The 25,117-nt window shown below is 38.0% G+C and overlaps 1 protein-coding gene across 2 annotated transcripts in view; it reads right to left on the bottom strand.

Moving 5' to 3' along the window:
• dock2 (dedicator of cytokinesis 2) overlaps positions 1-25,117 on the bottom strand; it is a 139,391-nt gene that overhangs the window by 84,998 nt on the left and 29,276 nt on the right. The window contains exons 2-22 of one of the 2 annotated variants that reach the window (XM_077578871.1): positions 22,212-22,399; positions 21,793-22,073; positions 20,871-20,954; positions 20,266-20,306; positions 20,080-20,135; positions 19,475-19,571; positions 19,234-19,382; positions 16,975-17,110; positions 16,470-16,627; positions 14,455-14,536; positions 14,146-14,278; positions 13,101-13,176; positions 12,888-12,964; positions 10,685-10,935; positions 9,808-9,906; positions 9,608-9,680; positions 9,260-9,363; positions 7,189-7,390; positions 2,676-2,773; positions 2,358-2,447; positions 2,177-2,277 (exon numbers count right to left, since the gene is read on the bottom strand). In XM_077578871.1, coding sequence (XP_077434997.1) covers positions 2,177-2,277; positions 2,358-2,447; positions 2,676-2,773; positions 7,189-7,390; positions 9,260-9,363; positions 9,608-9,680; positions 9,808-9,906; positions 10,685-10,935; positions 12,888-12,964; positions 13,101-13,176; positions 14,146-14,278; positions 14,455-14,536; positions 16,470-16,627; positions 16,975-17,110; positions 19,234-19,382; positions 19,475-19,571; positions 20,080-20,135; positions 20,266-20,306; positions 20,871-20,954; positions 21,793-21,835 — 2,150 coding nt within the window. In that variant the 5' untranslated portion in view covers positions 21,836-22,073; positions 22,212-22,399. Of the gene's footprint in view, positions 1-2,176; positions 2,278-2,357; positions 2,448-2,675; positions 2,774-7,188; positions 7,391-9,259; positions 9,364-9,607; positions 9,681-9,807; positions 9,907-10,684; positions 10,936-12,887; positions 12,965-13,100; positions 13,177-14,145; positions 14,279-14,454; positions 14,537-16,469; positions 16,628-16,974; positions 17,111-19,233; positions 19,383-19,474; positions 19,572-20,079; positions 20,136-20,265; positions 20,307-20,870; positions 20,955-21,792; positions 22,074-22,211; positions 22,400-25,117 lie in introns of those variants that run through there. The other variant, XM_077578872.1, reaches the window with a different exon arrangement.

The raw sequence follows: 25,117 nt of genomic DNA, 5'->3' as shown, positions 1-25,117 counted from the left end.
TGATAGGTGGTTAAAAAATATACACTCCATAACACATGCATCAGTACAATATAGTATTCAAGACCCCTCAGGTCCACGAAGCGCTGATTCCAGTGAAAATAAACATATTGTCAATATATTACCTCCGTAGGTAAAGGCACTTTCAGTTTTTGTGCAAGTGTACCTAATGAAGTGGCCTTGAACCTTAAGCAGTTGTTCAAATTTCCATCTATGTCCAAACTCATAAATAAAGACATGGGCCTCCAGAGGTCTACGATTATGGCTTTGTGATGGCAATGAGGAACGCCACAAACTGGCTTAAAACTATATTTAATCCTCTTAAACAATAAAAGCTTCCCTTAAACGACTCTAATCTTGGCTAACAGCTATCCGGCCGGAGTTAAAAATATGACCAGCTTTATTACCATTAAGTCATCCCCAGTTCTGTCTCTGGTGCATGACTGAAAGGCACACTGGAAAAGATTTTATGCATTTTTTCCACCCCCAATGAAACCAAGATGAGGAGTTTAGAATGTAGCAAGAGGGAGTTTTACATAACATCCTGCAAGCTTGCGGGCTGTATGATGCAGTGACCCTCTTAAAGAGGGTGAACATCAGCATACAGGCAGGGGAGGGGTGGAGCAAAAAGGCAGATGACAAGATGGAGAGGAGCTGTACAACAGGATAAAAAAAAAACAATTGATCGAAATGATCTGTCCTGGTTTACTCATGAAGTCTCAATTAACCTTGTTTGTATCTCATCAATTACACCGTTATTAAGTACTATAGTCAAGCAAATGCAACCGCTTCACCTCACCTCATCAGAATCAGTCTACCTAAAAAAACAAAAACAAAAAAAACAAATACAGTTTTTATTTTATGAAACATGTTAAAAAATTAGGGATATCATTTATTCATTGTAATTAAAAAATGTAGATTATCATGTTAAAACTGATGCTTAAATTGAGTCGCTCACTCATGTTGCAAGAAATACAACACAATGTTACTGGCCTGATTATTATACAGAATTGTCAGGATACAGATAACTGAAAACAAGAATTGATTTCTTGTGTGTTGACATGAAATAGCAGACATCTCTGCAGGCCATGCCTAAATTAGTCTGACATTTTAATGGAGCTCACGTTAAAAAAAAAAAAAGGATTTGTAAAGGACAATCTTGCTTGAGAGTTTTAATTGATGAAGAATCAAGGTTCAATGAGGAGGTGTCCTTGCTTCTTATAGCAAGTAAGTCACATGAGAATTTCAATGCATTTTTTAATTCAGTTTTCTATATTCTGTTTTTAATTGGCTAATTACTCTCAGTCAATTAGATAAATGTACATGTAATGTATAGAGTTTTTTTTTTTTTTTTCAGTAATATATAAATCTTGAATGCCAATAAAGTTTTAAAATTGAAGTAAGGGAAACTGAAAGTCTCAGTAAAAAATAATAATAATAAATGAATACACCTCTATATTGATTTAGTGCACTTTTATGGCAATATTTCCAATGTTCATACTGGCCTCTAATCACGTGACAAGTGTGTCAATTTTTCGGCTTCCTCATAGACATGCTCATTTCGACAATGTAAAAGTATCAAAAAATATATTAAGCAACATTTGTACATTTTGTCCAAAAATAACTCTTGGCATATAAACAGGCGTTGCCTGCCAAGAAATGTATATTTACGCAGGCTGGCGTGTGTATTCATGTTACATACAGGGCAACTCATCGCAAATGCGAAGGTCACATCACAATAGCACTGCAAGGACTTTATTTATTTATTTATTTATCTAACTTGGAATAATTTTTTAACCAAAAAGACAAGTCAAGCCAGTCAGTCGCCTTGACTAACATAAGCCTAACTAACAATTGATATCCATACCAAAAGCCTGAGTACCAATGCAAGCATGCAAACTCCACATGGGAAGGTCAGAGCCGAAATTCGTACCCTGAACCTCTGAACTGTCAGGTAGACATGCTGACCACTTGGCCATTGTTCTGCCCCAAATTGTAAGCATACATGAAAATAATGTGACACTTGCTCTGGGTCAAGTTCTATTTGCTCGATCAGGTGTTGTGTTGTTTTTTCTTTCTTTTTTGTTTGTTGTTGTTGTTTTTTAATGAAAGTGACTTTATCTTTCAGAAAAGGAATATCAACCGAAGAAAATGGATCATGATTCAAGACTTAACTTACTTGTAGGCTAACGTGGCGCTGAAATGCTGCTTGATGTAAGCCTCCAACACCGTGTTAAAATGCTGAAATTTTCTGTCCGCGATCAGACTTGTTATATAGATCTTGCGGAAGATAAAAACAAAAACGTAGCATGAGAATCCATGTGAAATAATCTCAAACTTTGGATTTGATGCACACTCACCAAGGCGTCAAACACGAGAATGTCGTAGTCATCTGTCTGAGAATGTTCCATCATGATGTTGAACAAAGCATCCAAAGTGTCCTGAAGGAACTACAAATAAAGAGGAAAAGCTGCTGAATGGGCACGTGAATGCAAAGCCCCATCAGAAGTCTGAGTATCCTCAGTTAAGCCACTGTAGCATTTAATTATGAAGTTAACTGAAGTCCTAAAAATCGATTATTTTCTCAGCGCCCCCACTTATCGGTCAAGCTCCCCCTAAGCATCAGGAGTGGGGGAAAAAATATACTGGCGCCGTGCCTGGCAACGGGTCTTACTGACCTTGACCACCTCCTCTCCATCGATGAGTTTCAGTTTCTCCAGGTTTTCTCGCAGGAGTTCAGGTTGCGTCCTCCATTTAAGAAGCCCCAGGAGGCCCACTGCAAAGAAAACACACGAGGATTTTATCTCTCAACTCTTTTGTCTCGTTTCAGAATAAACATTGATTAAACCTTTTGAAATGTTAATGACTAGTTCCAAGCATATCTGATGTATTTATTTTTTGTTTGTATCATTTGTTGGCAACATTGTGAAGATTCACCGAAGTGTATCATGCTGTGTTTTGCTCGAATTCACCAGTGTGTGACTTGACAGTTTGTAGTATGATGAATTAAACCTCAAAGTATCATCCCAGCACTAAAAATCACCTACATGGACTGGAACAGAAACAACAAAGTTACAGTCTGTTTACAATTGATTCAACACATCTATGTCCTCTTGTAATCCTTACATACTGATTGGGTCAAATCTGACCTGTTTTGACATTTGAAGCAATTTGAGGACTTTCCTAAAAATGACCCTGCCATCTGTGTATATTGTTTTTATGGAACAGTGTTTAAACCCCCCTTAAAATTATTGACAATAATTTCTATTCAGCTCCACTAGTCTAAATATGGAATTTTGGTTAAAAGGAACCCCGTCTGTAATGACAAGATTGCTTTTTTTTATGATTTATTTGGTTGTTACTAAGATAACTATGAGATGAATTTTTCAAAAATCATCTACAGTTTAATGGATGTTCTAGAAACATTATTTGGATATACACCGCCATTGTTATTCAGTGCGTAGTGACGTGGAATGGCGGCTGGCTCTCTGCCGGGGAATGTGAAACGCCTATAAAGAAAGCAATGTAAGCCTCGTAGCGTTCCTAAAGAAACAACCTGCGATCGCCGTGCTCTCCTCATTTACCAGACGGATTCGAGAGTTTTGATCGTTCCTTTAGGAACGCTACGGAGACTTACCTTGCTTTCTTTATAGATGTTTCACTTTTCTCGGCAGAGAGCCAGTCGCCATTCTACGTCACTAAGCACTGAATGCGTTGCGACTTAAATAACAATGGCGCCACCCGTCCAAATAAAGTTTCTACAAAATGTATTAAACTGGAAATTGTGTTTGAAAAATGAATCTCATAGTTATGTTAGTAACAACCAAATAAATACTATAGAGCAAACTTACATTTGGGGTTCCTTTTAATATTGCGTTAGTGGAATATGAATTACGCAGTAAAATCCAGCAGTTTAATCAATAACAGAAGGCGGCCATTTTGACACTTGCCGAGCGAAAATGACATTAGAAGACAGGTGATCTGTGATTGGTCGTTGCCTAAACTCTGAGTAACTGTGATGTCATCTTCAGTCGACAGCAAGTGGTAAAATGGCCGCCCCCTGATGTGAATAAAAACGGCTGGATTTTGCTGCATAACTCTTTTTCCACAAATGTAATATTAATTAGATTGTCATGTTTGGACTAGTGAGGTCACATATAACATATTATTGTCAAGAAATGTTTCAGGTTGACTGATCTTGAGATAATCCAGAGAACTGTCTGCGTTTCCACCACATTAGCACGGGTTCCCATAGAAACACGCACCTGTTACACCGTTAATTGCAAGGGGGGAATCTTGAAACAGTGGAAGAGTGCAAGACCTGCACCTGCATAAACAAGTACCTGCAATGCAGCAAATACACATTTCCCTTTTCTCTGAAATACTGATTAAGATTAGCCATCCATTCGTTTCAGAGCATTTTGACAATTATGATGAGGGTATTCTATTTTGGCCTGGGTGAAAATGTACCCAAGGAAAATGAACAGTATGTAAGGTTGTCATCAAAACCAGCTCTAAAATCATTTAATCCCATCATCAGTGCCGCAACACTTTGACACAGGTCAAGCGTCTGTGCGACAGGAGGCCTTCTCACTAAAAGATATTGGCTGCCGTTGATTGGAAATATGTGACATATCGAACTGCACATCTGGTGGATGACCTTAAACAACCCTAGCGATATGCTGGGGGATTGTGTATGTGTGTGTGCGTGTGTGAGGGAGCGTACAAAAACGCCTGCGGTGTAGGTGATTGAAACAAAGGTTAATGTTCATTATGGTGATGGACTTGCTTCCCTGGTAACAGCTGTTGCTTGGCACCTGTGTCAAATTTACTTTACTGTCTGGCATGCATGGGCGGGTGTGTATACAGTACATGTGTGCATGTGTGGTGAACTATATATGGCCGTCTGCCAAACTGTGTAGGACAAAGTGACAACACTGCCGGTATATTAAAAAAATATATATAAAAAGAATGGGGCTGTTGAGTCATTCTAATTTGTAAACAGGTCGACAAAATCACCATTACACAACCAGACCTTCCCCTCGGCTCGTATCATAATAACTTTTAGAATACAACATGACACACCGTGGCACACAATATGTTCCCCAAATCAAGACATTTCACCATGACGTCACACTTCCTGTTGGCAAAAGCAAGCGCTTATTCCAATGTCAACGAGTACAGTAATTTTTAGAGAATAACAAGCTTTTTGTTTTTGCCCCACCCCCCCCAAAAAAAAAAATCTGAAATCTGTTTAGGAAAAAACAAACATTGTATAGAGGTTTACGAGAACCTGGGTTGTAAAAAATGTGTTATTTTGTTTCAATAGATCTGGGCCCAGTTGTTCAATTCACGGTTATTTTAACCATTGTCCATTTTTACAACTCGTCTTAAAAAACAAATTTTTATTATTTCCCATTTGACACTTATAATGAGACTTTGCATTGTATTACTGCTAAGCGTTTGCGTGTGCGTAAATCGTCATCAGAATAATCACCAATGTCAAAGTCAAGCCCTTGATGGACTCTTTTTATTGCGCTCAACGGGCATCATGAAGGCAGCATTAGCCACGAACGCAGAATCAACCTTACTGTTAAAAAGTTAGCGGCGGCCCTTAGGTGTGTTAACTTTAACAGCAAGTTAACAGCCGATTAAAGTTAACAGAGTTTTGAACAACAAAATAACGGTGCCGTTAAAGTTAACAGTCGGTTAAATCTACATAACCAGTGGTTAAAGATATAACTGAGTTTTGAACAACCGGTCCTTGATGTTTAATGTTACAAATTTATATATAATAATGTAATGGTTTTGACACGATTTGCACACGGAATTAAGAACCGATTAGTATGTTCGGCACATGAGTTTTTGGCATGCCAGAATTCCAGGTTACTTCCTTGTTTATTGTATATCCCCAAAGCGTTGCCTAATTTGGAAAAGTACGGTTAAAAACAACTTTCACGATTTACCATGAACCACATAGCATCCCAAATTGTTATTTCTCTGTGTCCGTTTGACTTACGTCCATTTGAAAATACCTTGCACAAATGCCAGTGATATGACAGTTCTAATTACACGCATTATAAAATATAATTCCTTAGACTAACTGCCTATAATGTATAATATATATGTATATATAGTGTATAATTATCAAGGTTGCTTCATTCTCAAACAATTATGACAAACCAACATTACTTGAGAAAATACAGCTAAATGACTTGGATGATTTTAACCTTACCGTCTCAGTCTGATTATGTGAAGTGCCAGTCCAAAAAGAACATGTCAAACAAGGTTATACTGAAATTTACATTTTAACAATTACTGTAAATTAATTCAAACCCAAATGTGGCGGAAAATCAGACAGTTAACATGATTGACATCAAGAGACTGGCTTATTGACTTTTCTGTTCCTGGGATTAATGGCAAGGATTTTTTTTTTTTAAATTATTATTATTATTATTTTGGTGGCTGAAAATGGCTAGTGTGGTATATAGAACTGGCCTTAGCTAGTCGGGCAGCCTTACATCTAGCTAAAGTACTCAAAGACAGCCCGACCAAACATTTTATACACACCTGTAAGAAAACACAAAGGTAGAAAAACTGTTTGTCATCATTTCAGTTCAGGTTAGCAGTAATCAATCATTTTTCTGCCACCAGGAAGTATCTTGGCATCAACTCTTTACAAACATAAAATGGTCTATAGGAGGTAGGCCTAATCCAAAATTGGATTATTCCAGTGTCATTTCTCTGCACTCTTCTGCTCTTTCTTTTGTGTGTGCGTGTGTGTGTGCGTGTATGTGTATTTTTCTGAACTTGAATGTCCTCTCCTGCCAAATTAAAGTCCCCAGAGTGTCCATATCAAAACAGTGTCACACAAAATGTCTGCTAAAGGCACCAAACAAGCAGACTGACATGCACACAAACGCAGGTTTTCACGCTACCCTGAGGACACTTATATGGTGCAATTGGGGACACTACTTTTGAAAAGAGATCAAGGCATGATATTATCAGATAGCTTTTGTAATTCATTACATGTAAAAGTGATTTACAGTGAGGCTGCGCCATACGGTGACTGTTTATTTATTTATTTATTCATTTATTTATTTAGTTAGTTTAATGGGTTCATACAGTAGGCCTACATTGTACAGGTTAGTCCGTGTTTAGAGGAAAACACACACACATATATACAGTTACCATTCTGGGTAAGCTTGGTGGAGCAAACCAGGGTGGAGATGGTGAAGCCGTCTCTGGAGCTGACAGACAGGCCAACACTGCCGCCGCTCACGTTACTGGTGCTGCGGCTCAGTACCGCCCCCCTGTGGAGGTCCCCGTAGTGGTGGCGGGTGGAGGGCAAGGACAAGTAGCAGTTCACATCCTCCATGCGCTTGCTGTCACCCTATGACGCCAATAAGCATGAGTCATCCTCTTATACCATCATTTTAAGTTTCAAAATCAATCTATTTTTGTTTTTAATTCTTATTTTCAACTTTGGGCAGCATGGTGAGCTCGTGATTAATGCACCTGCCGTACAGTTCTGAGGTTGGGGGTTTGAATCTCAGGTAGGAGTTTATTTGAATATATATATATATACACACGTATACACACACACACACACCGTGTATGTGGCCTGTGATTGGCTATTGTGAACCTGCCTCACACTTAAAGTCAGATCCAGCTCACCCACAATCCTAATGAGTACACGCACTATAAATAATGAATGGGCGGATATTCAACTTTATTTGCACATTCTCCAATACTTTAAGATTAGCACCAGCTCTTAGCCGGCCCCTGTGCCCACTTTAGTACAAAGCCAATGGGCTATTGAGTGAGTGGAGGGGTCAGGGAACAAGCTTGAAGTAGAACAGGGATTGAGTGGAGTGCTTTGATAAAAGGAGATCAGTGAGCAACAGGGCACAGGGAGACCATCTATGTCGTCTCAAGTACATCACAAGTAATTAATCTTCACTACAGTTGACATTTAATCAATAAGTGGAGTCAATCTTACCAGTGCTCATTAACCAGGAAATCTATTTAGCTTCTCTCAGGCTGTTTGGGTGGGCCAAATGTCCCATTCATATGCCATGTACACCCACAACTTTTACCAGGTTACAAGTCAGTGTAAAATGAAAACTTTTTCTATCAAGACATTTTTAATAGCTGATTTTTACAGAGGAGAACCAGGTACAGTATAATTTGAAGTTTTTCTTTAAATGATTATTCCTTAAACATAATCTCCACACAAGACAAGTCACCCAAAAAGTATTATTTATTCACTACAAATAATGTTCCTTTGTTAAACTATCACTGCCAGCAATGTACAGTACAGTGGCAGGCAGAACAAGTAAAACCTTGTCCACAAGATGCAATACAGAACTCTTGATAATGTAAATGCCCAGTGTGCCAGATTAAAAAACAGAGCAGGCCTTTTATGCAGCCTCAAGCCATACTTTGCCCAATTCTACACTACAATGACTAACTCTTTAAATGAACAGGGAAATCTTACATATTTAACAGTAAAGATCAGCATATGCTTCAGATGTGTTGTTTTTGCCGCATCCCTCCAACTGTGACACATCCGTCGGTAAAAATAGCATCACAAAAATATGTACCACAGCAGACTGCATTATTGCTGTGGCGGTTTGAATGTTATACAACATGTTACAAACATTCTCCAGTTTGGTTGTGACTTTGTGCAAAACGATTACTCAGTTGACATAAAAGGCCCGTTTGAACAACAAGAGACCGGAACTAGACAAGTCGATGATTTCAAAGAGACACAGTCAAACTGTGAGTATAAATACAGCATAAAAGGCCTTGAGGTGTCCCACCGTGGACTGGTTGCCAACCAATCACAGGTCACACAAAGACAAACAACCATCCAGTCTCATATTCACCCTGACGAAAAATTGTAAATCTTCATTGAACTTACCTTTGGAATGTGGGAGGAACCGGCAGAAAACCCACACAAGCACCCGGAGACCATACAATCGCCACACAAGAAGTCCCGAACCCCGATTCGAACCTCTAACCTCATACTGTGGCAGATGTGCTAACCATGCCCCTACCGCGCTACACCCGCCTTATTATAAGTGAGTTCGTGAGGTCGCTGTGATTTGGCCAAATGGTTTGAGTGATGATTGCATATTGTTTCATCAAGTAGCCTCTGCACATCAAGTCTGTCCTACTTTTAAAAGAGAGGCATGAGGGACATTTGAGTAAATGTCATTTAAAAAAAAAATAATAATAATAATTCTCAAATCCTAACCTTGAAGACCACAAGGTCATGAAGTCCATCCTGTAGAACCGTCCCGTCGTTCTTCATCAGACGGACAAAGGCCATAGCAAACTTCTTTTCACTCTTGTCCTTGGCTGAAGCACCACATAGAGGACAGACAGGGTGAGAGAGAGCACATCGGGGAAATAAAAAAAGAAAGTAGCGGAGAGGGACATGACAGATTCCTGTATAATCAAGTGTGTGTGTAATGACGCCTTCGGTCATTTTGCAAATTGCTTCCAATCCTTTTGTCCTTTTCCGTGTCACATTATGCTCGGGGGGAAGAGGGAGGAGGGAAAAGATGCAGGCCTACTGTAGGCAGACAACTGTCACACTCACACTCTTGAGAGGAGCGGTGTCTGAACATGAAGCGAAGATGGATCTTGTGCATTTCCTCCAGAGGGACGGCCACCTGGAGGACAAAGAAAATACATCATCTTTCAAAAAGTTGTAGCCCACTCGTGCTTACACTTTTGACGGCAAAGCTTTCACAACTGAAAGGGGAAGTAAATAATGATACGAATGCAACAAAAACACACCTTAAATGTCTCCATCCAGCGAGGTTGTTTGACTTGGTAGTAGATGACTGATCTGTATTCACTAGTTGCCTTATCCCCTGCTCCAAGACAGATGGAATTCTAGAAATGTGCAGAGAAAAATAGGCTGATTGATGTAGAGTGCACAGTTGTGCCTTGAATTACGAGTTTAATTCATTCATTGATAACACTTGTCTGAAATCACAAATGAATGGAAACACTATTATTCCATTTCAACGCTCCAAAAAATACTTAAATATTTTTTTTATATTAAAGGGGAAGTCAACACCCCCAAAAATTATTAACAATATATTTTTTTAGTTTCATGCAGCCCCACTAGTCTAAATGCAGCATTCTGGTTAATATTGTGTTAGTGAAATTTGAGTTAAGCAGCAAAATCCAGCAGTTATCAATATCAGAAGGTGGCCATTTTGCCACTTGCTGTCAAGTGAAAATGACATCACAGTTGCCCATCAGAGCTCAGTTTCAGAAAACAGGTGAGCTGTGATTGGTCGTTGCCTGAGCCCTTGGCAACTGTGATGTCATCTTCAGTCAGCAGCAAGTGGCAAAATGGCTGCCCCCTGAGAGGGGTAAAAAAGGCTGGATTTTGCTTCATATTCAACAAATGTAATATTAATCAGAATGCCATGTTTAGACTAGACTTGTCAAGAAAATTTTGAGGTTGACTTCCCTATTAAATAGCAAAATAAGAACAAACATTCAGTAATAGGCTTTATACAGCCGGAATTTTGGAGCCAATCACCGATCAGCGAGTTTAAAAAAAAAACAACAACAATCTTTTATATGGTTATGGAATTAGATTCCTATGCAGGTGTGTGTATAGCCCCTCTCACTTCCCATTACACCTCCTGCTGCTCACCTGTACGACCTTGCCCTTCTGATCACACACGCACATGATGACCTCCACGTTTTTCTGCGTGGTCTTGTTGTACTTGTCAAAGTCGCCTCCCTGCAGCGTGAGGTAGATGTCGTTGCGCACGTCCCCCGGCATGATGATCTCGGGGAAGCCCAGCTTGCGCGCAACTACCGTGATGCGGTCCACCAGGTGAGGGTATTCTTTGCGAATTTGAACCACGTCGCCAACCAGAGCCTTCATGGTCACCCACAGTCCTGGAAAGACCACATTTGAAATGTGTACTTTTGTAGCTGTGTGGTTGGCTACAAATGAGAATTCAGAAATTCCTGATTTTAGATGTGACCACACTAGTATAAAAATGACATTCTGATTAATATTAATAATGAATTATATTTGTGGAATATGAGTTATGCAGCAGAATTCTGCCATTTTTATCCATCTCAGGGGGCAGCCATTTTGCCACTTGCTGTCGACTGAAGATGACATCACAGTTACTCAGGGCTCAGGCAAATCATCTGTTTTCTGAAGCTAAGCTGTTGATTGGTTGTTACCTGAGACCGGAGCAACTGTGATGTCATTTTCATTAGACAACAAGTGGCAAAATGGCCGCCTTCTGATATTGATAAAAACTGCTGGATTTTGCTGCCTAACTCATATTCCACTAATGCAATATTAACCAGAATACTGTATTTGGACTAGTGGGGCTGCATATAACATATTATTGTCAAGAAATTTTGGGGGGTTGACTTACCATTTACGGTCTTGTCATATCAATATTTTCACTGGCTAAGAAAAATAAGAATGTAATGTAATTGTAGTTTCTCCTCACATCTAACATTGCCTTCTCAATCACAAAGTCCTAACAAGCTAGAGTAAAAAATAACACTGTTGCAAACAGTCTAGTAATAATTTAAGACTTTTTTGTCATTGTGTGTCATTATTAATGCATCTGCAGCTTTATATATGATTATGTAACTATCAATTCAGTTTTTCTTCTGGCAATGATTTCCCATAATGGCTGCACTATAGAGCGAAAGAGCAATTTATGTATTCTATAAGGTTTATTGATGCAGTATGATAAAACTTTAAAAGGTTTATGAAGCTGAAGGATTAGCATCTTAAAAGAAGGATTTTTATTTTCATCTGTAGTGACCTGCTGCAGAGCATCTTGGGGTTTGGTGATAAGCCGAGTCAGATTTGAAAATCTTACAATCATACCGTAGCGTACTGGTTATACTGTAGGAGTTTACCCCATACAAACAGATCACAATGGGGTAAAAAAAAAAAAAGTCTGATTATAGTGTTTTCATTATAATGTACATTTTACAGTCATAAAATTCCATGGATCATAAATTCAAAATAAGGAACATTATTATAAGGTCTGAATTTAAACATTTCAGAAATCCATTCATCACAGAGAAGGCAATCCACTATATGTGAGGAATGATAGCATAATATTATAGAATTACTATGAAAAGCATTTTGAAATATTTAACCTTGAAAGTGAAAGAAAAGATGCAACAAAACAGAGCTAAGGAATGGATGAAAAGTGAGGAATAAAAGATTGCCCTCTTTGCAAAAAAAAACTTATTTCAAGGCTAATCACAGCAGTTGAACCTCCAAGATTCATTCTGTGACTCAATTCGAGATTAGAAATTCTACAGTGCTTGTCCTCATTAGGTTGGTGGTGAGTGAGCTATCGGCCATTTGCAGTCTTAAATTAACCTAATATACCTTTTAGGGGTATTTTTCATATGTCCTCTTTTAATAATTATGAATAATGGAGATGACTTATTGTCACTTCAGCCATATTCCTTTGTGGCAACATCAACCAAAATAGCAACAGCAACAAAAAATTGTAGGGCTATAGGTTTCACAAGATTTCAAGGCAACTTTTGAATGTTTTTAAAAAAAATAATAATAATTAATATAACCACTACGCATTTGACTTTTGAGGTTCCAATGCACCCATTTTCACTGTGTACGAGAAGTAGAAGTGTGCCAGTAAAAAAGAAAAAAATAACTCAGTGGCCTCAGGTGTTCCTTTCCTATCAAGGTGGCGTTCGGGGCCTTTAGGATTGTGGACATGTGATCCTAATGTGTTCGCTCGCAGAGCAACTGGGGAAAAAAGGCCATTTTCTCTACATTTCACATGGATGGCATGAGTGCTCACAGCAAGACTGGAAGTGCCAGTGGACGACTGTACCTTGACCACCGCTGTCTCCCCGGGACGTGGTCACTTTGTTCAGAAAGGTGTGGAGAAAGTCGTTCTCCGCCACAACCCTGCGCACACGCATACATAAAAGCATGAATACATTACCGTTCAAGTGCACTGACGCAGAGGTCTTTCTGCTCACAAAATGACATTTGACTTTCACGAAGAGCTGAAGATTTATGAGAAAGAAGAATGAGCACATACGGGCAGAAAGGGATGAAAAACTGCTTCTCCTCGTCGCATTCAGCCTTCCCTTTGATGATGTCACTGATGTCCATCACTGGGAAACAAGAAAAATTTACCGTTCTGGTGACACTATTGTGGAGGGGGAAAAAGTCAAATGTATGGCTGAGCTTTGAAACTGTATTTTTATTTTTATTTTTTGTCTGTGCCTGGAAAATTGACTTTGCATCTCACGGTTACACAGTTTATTATTTATTTAACGCTACATAGCAGCAGCAAACTTCACAACATCTGGCCACCGTCTAGTCATGCTTGCTTCCTTGCAGTTGGCGGACAATAGCAGTTGGTGGCGCTAATGCACCATGAAGCTGGTGTGCCAACTGCCGATTAACCCCCACAGAAGAACAAGGACAATACATTAGGCACAGTTGTATTTTGTGCTAGCAGTTTCCGTGTTTGCAGGTTATGTGGAGAGAAAATGTTTTCCCTGTGTTTATACAGTACAAATACTGTTGAGTGCAATTTTTCTTGCGAAAAAAACATGTAAAAAAAAAACACACTTTTAAAAAAAAAATTCTGAGGATGCCTGGAATGCATTTCCATTCATGTCATTTGATAAATATGACTGAGACGCAGGTGTTTTGAAATACGAGAGGTTACAGAACAAATTGAACACAAATTTGAAGGCATCAATGAAAACTACACTATAGCTGAACAATAGTTTTCCTTGACTTCTGATTTCAAAACTAGTTATCCATCAATTTGCTGTGTCAGATGAAGTGATTACTTTTCCCAGTCAGAGCGGTCCACTGAGGAAAACCATAACTACAAAGTGGCCCGCGACAAAAACGAGTTTGACATCCCTGATTTAAATCTTGAGTGAAGCTAACACTCTACACAGGAGGGCTGCTGAGATTCAAATCTTGAACCTTATGACGGTGTGGCCGGCGTGCTAACCACTATTCCTTCACTTTGCATTTAATATAGCTAAAAATAATAATAATAATAATGATTTTAAAAAAATTAAATAAAATAAGAATAAGAGAAGGGATCTTTGGTCTTGTACCTGCCACTCCAAAAGGACGTCTGAGACCCTGAGTGCATTTCTTGTTGCTCTCTTTCAAGTCCATTCTGCCCACTCGGACTATCTGACAGATGAGGTAAATCTTCTCCCTGCTCAGGTCCTTATTCCCTAAATCCTGTCAACAACAACAAAAACACACACATCGTTTGAAAGCATAGGCTCATTCAAGTGAAATAAATCGTAAGAATCAACAAACAGACAGATAAAAGTTACTCTATGGGCAATTTAGGGTAATGAAAAGTCTCAGCTACTAATACAGTAGATCACCATTGCCCCCTTGTGGTCACTTACCGTAAAGACGACTTTCAGGTTGTTAAGCATGTCAATTTCTTTAGGGAAGCCTTTGCTGTCCCACCGAATCAAATAGTTCTCACTGCAAAAGATAGAATAGCAATTTAGAAGATAGCACATGGAAAAGAAGCCTACCAGAATCAAAGTATGTGTTCTGTGCTGATTACTCTAAATGAGGTAAAAAGTTGTAGTAGTAGTAATAATAATAATAAATACATAAATAAATAAATGTTTTCAAGGACATTTGAATAGTAATAATCACTGCGGGTATTTCTGTATACTGTAAATACATTTAAAAATAACTTCAGTTAACACGTAAGAGATATTTTTATGTTACTATAAATTATAGATGATCATTTTTTGTTAAATTTACCATAGAAGTTCATCTCAATGGTTTTGAATCTTGTGAAAAGCTCAATTTATTTTTGAAGTTTGGCTCAAAAAGTGAAACACATCAATATTATATTGATTAACTGAAATGCTATATTTATCTGTCATTGTTTTCTGTTTTTAAAGAAATTTTACTGTATATATCAAAACGGTATTGGTGCATGGACTACTCAAGAGTTAAGTACTTCACTAACGCTAATCTAATAACAATCCAAGTTTCACTTTTTAAATTGAACTTTAGATATCCACAATTTGTGTGCTTTTAAAAGCATAATAGTTGTCTACATGGACCCCAAAAATCAGTATCTGCTTCTTCATGTTCTCAGGAGTGATGACTAAATGTTCATGAAAGTGTAATTTTCCAACTTTTCCACTAGGTTGAGCCGCAACACAATTTTGCTGCTTGTTCTTCCAAATGTGTATTGGAATACATAGGGGACAGAGAGATACGTTGGGTCATCAACAACCATGCACTTGTTTCATTTTGAATTAATATAACTTACAGTATTTTACTAACTTTTCTGTACACAATATAATGCCCTCTCTTGTGGATACCGGTGCATCACAATTTAAATATTTACAGCTGTGTCATAGCTTGAAAGGTGCAAGGAACTAGTGTCTCCAACCATATATAAAACCACACTTGAAAATGGATAAATTGTGACACAAACATTTGCTGCATGTTTCTGGGTGAAGTGAGATTTGAAGGGAAGATTTGTGGATGCGGGTCTGAAAGTGGCTGATCTTGCCGCCATGACAGTGAATGACGGGGCTTAACATCAGCACTGTCAGCAACCTCCATGTGCTGCCAGTCAAAATGTGCAGCACTGTAATTTGTCTTTTTTACTTTATTATTTCTGGCATTTAGTGAGGCTTCATCATGTAGGAGGCACAGGAAGGCAGATTTAGTGCACGGAGGGAGTTGCAGTGTGTTTGCGTGTTCGTGCGTGTGTGCTCCTTACAGCCAAAAGCACAAGTCTACAAAATTATAGTCTTAATAGTGCTATTGTTGTCATTGTATGCTCTTCAATGTCTTAAAAATGGTTCATTGTTGTCTAATTGGGTCAACAGAAAAAATAATAACCCAATATTTCCATTACAGATCTTTGCAAATGTATTCACCACCCTCCGCTTTTTACCCATTTTGCTACATTAGAACTACTAATTTAAAATGTATTATTTATTTTGGCACAAAATAGTTTTAAGTTTTGAAGTGAAGTGGGTAATATACTGTATATGTAAAAATTATTTTACAACATAAAAAAAATAAAATTGAAATTGGCATGTGCATACCTACTCACCCTTTAAAGTCAGTAATTTGTAGAACCACCTTTAGTGGCAAACCCTGCTTTAAAAGCCATTTTTGGTATGTCTCTATGAGCTTGCCACATCTTGCAAATACATATTTTCACATATCTTTCCACATATTTTTATAAAGAGGCATTCACATTCCAATATGTGATATGACCTTGTATTTTACCCTATAATGTTGAGCGGTGAGCACCATCCTAATTACAGACATCCATTGTGCATATGACAACTAATAATGCCCCAAATAAACGATTATTCCAATGCCCAGTTATCAGTGTTTAGAAAAAAAAAAAAGAAGTCACAGTGATTGATACCTGATGATTGTTTGTTGGATCGGGTCGTAGAGGGACATGAAGAGCTCTGAATCCTCTCCCACACGACACACAAAGTTCCTGACAAAGACATAGAGGCTGTGTGTGGGTGATGACTGGATACGTGCTGAGAAGCCGCTGTGTTCTGTCTGAACGTCGGACTGCAAATTAAGACATTTTCAGGTTAACTTGGGGCATTTACGACGACGCCTGTCACATTCACCCATAGCCGTTATTGACATGGATGGGGAAGGTCTCACATAAAAGCTGAAGATTTAAATCTTATTCAGCTAATGAATTGCTGCTGAGATGTAAAGTAGGCCATAAGGACCTTAATTTAACCCCATCCAATTTATAATGATGTGAATGAATACTTAGCACTTCAGACATGATTAGCAAGTAAAATGGACATATAGACGTTTTCATGCATTTTAATTTGAACATGCCTTTGTGAAAAATAGAACGCATATTAAATGATAGGGATTGTGCTCTCTTAACTTTCCCTTACCTGCTCCTCTTTAATGCGTTCATTGTTCTTAGCAGAGGCCTCCTCATGGGCTCGGAAGAGGCTAATGACACTGGCCTGCTCTGGGTCCAAAATATTCCCATTGTCATCTCGAACCACCTGATCCAACTCCAAAATCCTGCAGCGGTTCAAAGCAGGGAAGACAAAAGGATTCATGAATGCATTCTTGGTCATTTATCTTATTGTGCAAAATGTTTCAATAACTTTTGGCTTTAAAATATACACAGTACTTTTTTTTATTTATTTATGTATTTGAGCTTAGACGCGTTATGTATTGCACCATTTAAAAACATTTTGCAAAACAGTGATAGTGAAATGACAAGAAAATTGCTACCCGCGCCTATAAGGACACATTAAGGACACATTTCTCTCGCACTTAGAAGCAATTTCCACCTTACATAATATATGTACAGTATAAAAACAGGCTGCATAATTCATGTAAAGCTGCAGTAAGCAAAAAAAAAAGTTTTTTGTTTAAATGTGCCTCAGGGTTCTCACTGACACATTATCATATTATTCCATTGGTGTGAGTGTTTCATACTGTACTTCAGTTAATTGCAAATATGGAGTATTCCTATTTCTATTTGATTATATTGCTAACAGATCTGCACTTTGAAAGTTTGAAGGGCTTGAATTAATAATTTTGGAGTAAAATGAGGAATTGTACCTTTGGCTGCCAATAAGCAAGAGCATTGACGTAAGGGTTTTAGTGTTGGTCAGCCTGTCAGATAATGTATATTTTATTATTATAGTCTGTGTGTGTTATGCTTACTGTCCGAACATTATCATCAACTGTAGGAGAAGGTTGTGTTTTATAATTAAATTAATGACACAGAGGCTCCTAGAAAGATGTTTGCTATAGGTTATATGCTGATTATACCTTTTACACTAAATATGATGTAGGCTATATTAACTATATAGTACTTGATCATTTCATATTAGCTACATGAGAAGGGCAGTGATGCCTAGAGATATGAGTTTAATTTGTTCCGTGACCATGTTCGCAACCCAAAACACTTGTATCCCAAGTCATCTTTCCCAATTGAAATCAGTGGAAATGCCAGTAATCTGTTCTAGCCTCCCCCCAAAAAGAATATTTGTAAAAGTACTCTATAATATTGCATTTAATAAAAACATACAGTAATGATATCAGTTAAATAGAATGTACATTAAACCGTTTTTTGCCACATTTTTTGCTTCAATTCAATGGACATTGCGCTTCCTCTTCTGGTATGTGTACTTTGGCCACCTGAGGTATACAGTAGGCCTACATACGAGTCGCTCAAAACTCCTCAGTAAGATGTTGTAATATTTTTCATTCTCTGCAGAGGATAAAGAACATATGCCTGTGAATATTGTTATCTTATCTGTTTGCATGAATTGCTCTACCGTTCTTGTTGAAATAACCCCTCTCCATGGCATTTCACATTATGTATAACCATTAAGATAGTGAATTTATATGGGATTGTATTAAATACATGTCGTAATTTTCTTTGTTTTGTGTTTAGTTTGACTATAAACTTGAAATTGCATTTGGGAGTTGCATTTAACAGCTTGATGACACTTAAAAAAACACACACACAAAAAACTGTCCCAACAAGTCCTATTTTGATAAACTCATAAGTAGGGATGTTCAATAACACTTTTTTACAAGCTGATACCGATACAATACTCTTAAGTAGTCACGGACACCGATACCACTACTAGTAAATAAAATTCTCCCCAAAATGACAGATGAATAAAAAAAAAAAAGATCTTTACATTCCAATATAGAATTTTCCCCAAAAAATAAATAATTGAAATGAATGGCAATTTTCTATTCCTCTAATTTCTAGTTCTTAATCATAAACGGCCACAAGAGGGCGGCCGACCAGTATCGGCCACCGTCGCGAGTACCGATACCATAAAATAAGGCTGGTATTGGTACTCATCCATCCCTACTAGTAAGTCTCAAGTATCTCAAGTTATCACTACTGTATATTAGAAACAATGTTGCATATAGAGACAGCGCAGTAAAATATCACTCCAAAGCACAACAATCATAAAAGGATTGTTAAACAAGTTTGACAGTGTCAATCAAAAGTAAAAGTAAACAGCATCCGCTTTATAAACGCACATGTACATTTGATACAGCTCTTGAATTGGATATAAAATGTGCAAGTGTAAGTGGTGAATATTTCAAACTACACTTCTTGCAGGGTACATGAATACATTTGTTTTTGGTGATGTTTTTGTACATACTTGTTTCCATAATCAATCTTGGAGATGACCTTCTGCTTGAGTTCCTTGAATTCATCAGTGGGCAGCGTTCCGGAGAGGAGCTGGGAACGCCACTCCATCAGCTCCCACATCAGTCTCTGCACCTGCTTCACACGAGTCTCCTTGTTGGCCTGCACAAATCAACGCATGGCCCGCAAAGCAACTTTATTTACTCACAGTCGTACACCAGTCGTGTGTGTGCGGGTGTTTATATTGCATATACCACATAGAGCTGCTTCCAAATGCTGCCCCATTCTCTCAGTGTCATGGTCACCTCTTTCACTAGAGGCATCTCTGCAAACGATACCACCTTCTCATCTCTGTGTGGGAGCACATTGAAGAATCATGACCAATATATTGGGTCTGTAGAAAAGTAACCCTTTATTAAGCAAGTTAACTTAAAGGGGAAATTGCAATAAAAAATCGATTAATTTTTTTTCCACATTTGTTTAAAGTTACTATATACTTTTATCAATTTGAAGTTTTTTGCTCTACATTAATGATATGCATGTGTGTATGTAAGTATTGTATATAAACTTACACTGTACTATATTTGAAATGAATACACAGTTGCTTAAAAATGAAAACTAATGGGAAAAAGTCTGGGGCACCATTAGTTATGAACTTTTATGTTTCCTAAAAGTTTTGCACATCTCTTTATACTGCCAAAAATGTGATTAATTTGGTTTAAATAACACTATATAAGAGAATGCAGTCTAGTGGTACATGCTGCTGCCTTCAGTGCAGAGCAAATCGATTCTCATCTGCAAATTAATACCAACCACTAACAGCAACAACTACTTTGCTTATTATACAAACTCCACTTACCCTCGATGCGCAACTATTACCTCCTTCAGGTGTACAAAACTGGCAGGAAACACACCCTGGAGTGGAAAATGGGAAGGCAGTGATTAGTTTCAAAATTGATTTTCTGTCATCACAGAACTAGAGCATAACATCGCTCACATATCATTATAGCGTTTAAAATGCAAGAGTCAGTCTATCACTTGTTACCTGATGGGCTTTGTTCCTGGCCAAGTAGCCTTTGTACCAACCTAGAACAATACATACATACACAAGACATGATTTAAAGTGGAAATCAACCCCATTTATTTGTTTTTGACAATAATATGTTCTATGCAGCCCCTCTGGTGTTAATATGTTATTCTGTTTAATATTACGTTAGTGGAATATAAGTTAAGCAGCAAAATCTAGCCGTTTTTATCCATCTCAAGGGGCGGCCATTTTGCCACTTGCTGTCGACTGAAGATGACATCAATGTTGCTCAGGTCTCAGGTAACAACCAATCACAGTGCAGCTTCAGAAAACAGGTGAGCTGTGATTGGTTGTTGCCCGAGCTCTGAGCAACTGTGATGTTGACAGCAAGGGGCAAAATGGCCACCCCCTATAATGGATAAAAATGGATTTTGCTTCAGAATTCATATCACACAAATGTAATATTACTCCGAATGTCATGTTTAGATTAGCGAGGTCACGCATAACATATTATTATCAAGAAATGTTTAAAGGTTGACTTTCACTTTAAATTTAGAATATGTCAGTATATCAATATATAATGCAAAGAAACCTTTTAGTAATGCATTAAGACTGTATAATACCTTCGCAGATCTCCTGGATGTAGACTGCATCTCCAACCTCCAGAGAAAGTTGATTTTCTCCACGGCCAGCAAAGTTCCACTTGGCTGAAAAAACGACAGTTGTAAAAAAAAAAACATAGGATTACGCCAGCACAGCATCTTGCAGCGGGCGCACATGGGTGAACATCGAGCTCTTGCACAAATTGTAAAGTAGATACTTGAGATTTATAAAAAAATAAATAAAAGTCAAAAGCTGAGCTCAAAGTATATGCGCATTCAACCTTGCGTTGATTGCGTGGGAAGATGAATGATGGAAAATGTTTTGAACAAAATGGGACACATAAAGCCATCTGTTGACCTTTGCACAAGTACTATTACAATTTTAAGATCACATTACAGTTCCCAATGGACGAGCCTTTAATGGATTTACACAGTCCTTAACTACTAGACATTCTCTTTACATATCAAACATGAGGGTTTACAGCATGCGGCTATTAAACTTCCTTCCTTCTTTGTCCACTTCCTGACATTTGCCTACACGAGTACAACAGTCAGTACTGACTAAATAGCTCAGTTGTCCCTGAATGACATGAATATCATTTATTACATTCTATATTATAAAATAAAAAGTCACGTATCCATCATCTGAAGCAGGTCAGTGAACCTCAGCTCGAGCATAAAAATGTCACAGTGGCTTGCGACAGCATTTCCTCATCTACTCTGCTTGATGTTGACTTCATCATGAAAATTCATGCAATCGGCAGCAATACGATATTGAGTTGCATTGCTGTTACATTAAACATTTTTGATCATTCATCCAGACACTCGTTTGCACCTGCTCACATCCTGTTAAGCATTAACCAAGTTTTCCTATTTTCTTTTGAACATACACATAATAGCAATAAGTGCACAAATGTAAACGAATGTCCACATAATGACTCACCGACGCCATAGCGCTCCACGGTGGTTGCTGTCCAAGGAGCCATGTTTTTTCGTGTGTCACTTTGCTCACTAACAGGTTGTTTTGAGGTGCCTGTTCAATGTTTCACTTTTTTTTTTTACCCAAACTGAAAGCAGTCGGCCCTCCTCCACTCTTTACCTCTTCCTCTTTTCTCTTCTCTTCCTGCCTTCAAACCCTCAAGAGGAAGTGGGTACAACAAGGTGGAGTCCTACCGAGCATTGCATTTGTGCTCGTTTTGCATTGGCAAAAGTGTATGATGGATTCTGCAAAGATAGGACTCAGCATCATGAAAAATGTAAGAGACCACAGGATGGCATTCATTTAACGATGATGCGATGTGATTTTGCACACATACAGACATGAATTTTGAGTCTTTCATCTTATGAGTGCTGTACACTTACCGCTCAGGTCATCATCAGTGAAGCTTAAAGAAGTGTTTCAAGTCTAAACTGACAGCATTCTAAGACGCATGGCAGCCTCGGCTCACCCCGCTTTCTCCTCATTTGCACTCTTTCTACCAGACAGGCCACTTTTACAGATGAGGACTTTGAAAGCGAGTGTGAGATATGCAGCATTGGTGTCTTCTCTTCTACACTTGAACAGAATCGTAATAACAGACCACAGAGATCATTTCAACGGGTGTGAGTACAATACGTCTCATAGAAAGACACCACAGGATTTCAACCTCCTGCTGACTGCGCCATTTCAGGCAGCTCGGCCCCTTAAAGGCACACATACAACTCAGCTTGTCCAACATACAGTAGGCTAATTACTTCTTTTTTTTATCCCTTTTTCTTTCTTCTTTTCAATATTCTTAATATCATTATCATGAATCTTATTAACATTGCCTTTAAAGGGGAAGATGTTATATGTGACCTCACTAGTTTAAACATGACATTCTGACTAATATTACATTTGTGATACATGATTATGCAGCAAAATCCAGCCGTTTTTATCCATCTCAGGGGGCGGCCATTTTGACACTTGCTGTCGACTGAAGATGACATCAATGTTGCTCAGAGCTCAGGAAACAACCAATCACAGCGCAGCTTCAAGTGGCCGTCTTCTGATATTGATAAAAACGGCTGGATTTTGTTGCTTAACTCATATTCCACTAATTAATATTAACCAGAATACCGTATTTAAACTAATGGTGCTGCATATAACATATTATTGACAAGACTTTTTGGGGGGTTTACTTCCCCTTTAAACAAAAATCACTGCTAGTTTTCTTCATTAAAATTATGTAACTAAAAAAACTGTAATGCTTCTTGGTGGTCTGGAACAGACTAATTGCATGTCAATTTATTTGCATGAGATAAATCAATTTGATATTGCGTGCAATGAATCATGAACTTGGTCACAGAAAGACAAACTCTTAAGTCAAGGTACCACTGTATAAGTCACAACATAAAAGTGTAAGAACCTCTTCATTACCAAGAATCCCACCTTTTTTTTTTAAATGTCAATTATGCTTTATGGTATTAGTAGCTCTTAATGTAGTGTAGACCAAACCATTTTACTCATACATCTCCATAGAATTTCTACTTTGGGACAAAATACTGCCTCTTGTTTCATTTATATGCTTGTATAAATATTTAACTAGTGGGTGGTTAAGGCAAAGACTTTGGTGGCAAACAGCAGGCTGGTATCTTTCAACAACACTGACACTCAACTGAAAGTAGAATATAAGGGAAATCTGTTGTTATGGAAACAAAAATGAGATATGTAACTTGTTAAGGCAAAATGGATTAAATTGTGATGTTGATAATTACTCAATGATAAAGCTATAGATAGAACATTTCTCAGACAAAAGGAAGAGGCCAGAGGTGGCAAAAGTGATGATGGCCATTAAAATACACAAAGGAGAAATAAGCACAAGCATAAAGTATGGACGTCTTTCAACAAGAAATTAGTTGGATATAAAAAAGAAATGCACAGAAATAATATTTTTGTGACTAGGGCAAAAACTCAACATAATTTAACATACACGTGGTTCTTTTTGTTATTTCATTCATCCATCCATGCTGTGGTGCCTATCGTAAGAGACAGGCAGGGTACTTTTTTTGTTTGGGCCGTACTAGAATAAAGTGTAATTCCACATGCACTACAGTAGGTGGCAGTGCTGTTCTTATTGTCAACAAGTGTGTACTTACAACAATTTTATAGACAAATTATATTATTTATAGTTGCGGCGGAGAGTTGGAGCGGTCGTGAAAAAAAAATTCTCCCTGAGGGGGCGCAACAAAAAATAATTGAGAAGCACTGTGGCAACCACAACTCACTGTGATGTCCTTTTATGTTTCAGACAACCTGAAATTGTTTTCCCCTTAAAGTGGGTATTTGCAATTGGAAAACAAAACCAAAAACTAAACAATTTTTGGCTTTTTTTTTTTTTAAACAGTCTGTGTAAAGCTGACAGTAGTTCATTAGTGAAATGATCTGCGGAAAAACAACCATTCAAAAACAGAAGGTGCGGCCGACAAAGTGTCAATCATATGAGATGCACTCGATGGATTTGTTTTCTTGGGCTTCCTTGATGAAACGAAGGTGCGAGGGGCCCCAGGCTGCTGAAAGGATTCGGAACCAACATGGAATTTTCAAAACCAAAGCGGAATTTCTGCTTGACAGTTGAGTTTTACACCTTTGGTAACTGAATCTAAATTCCCCAAAACTACAACTTCAAACTGATAACTACCGCGTGTCTGTGTGCGTATTGCTTTAAAACACGTGAGCAGCACAGCTGCCATTTCAGCCGTCACTGAGGCACCAAGCTGTTTAGAAGGAAGCGTGTCTGCCATCTGTCAACGGGATGCGTCCCTGCCGAAAGAATCACAGATCTTTTGAAGCACAATTTTGATCAATTGTATGTATTTTTATTCCTTTGTCATACTTTCTCTATCAGAATTCAAACCCAGTTCAAAAGTCACTCTTAGTTTTAATTATTCATTTATTTTCAGCAGGTTAAATGTCACATTTGTTTGCCTGAACTGTCCTACATAAGTAAAATCATTCTCAATGCACAAAGTATGAAAATAAGGTCACAAATACACATTGAATTTCTGTGTTAATCACTTTATTAATAATGAATGTACATTTTATGATTTCATTTGTGACCATTCAGCTCCTAGGAAGCATGGATTGGACAGGTCAGTTCAGAATTGAATTATTAAGGACTGCCAGCGCCTCAACATTGTTGAAAGCGAAGGCTGCAGGTCCTTGAGTCATTTTGCCAACCAGAGAGGTTTGCATAGAAAATGTCAAGAGAAGTAGTTGATATTTAATTCATTTAATTTTGAAATATTGA

This window comes from Vanacampus margaritifer, chromosome 10 (assembly GCF_051991255.1).
Source record: "Vanacampus margaritifer isolate UIUO_Vmar chromosome 10, RoL_Vmar_1.0, whole genome shotgun sequence".
NCBI lineage: Eukaryota > Metazoa > Chordata > Actinopteri > Syngnathiformes > Syngnathidae > Vanacampus > Vanacampus margaritifer.
The sequence above is the reverse complement of the archived record's forward strand: the minus strand, read 5'-3'. Positions and strand labels throughout refer to the sequence as shown.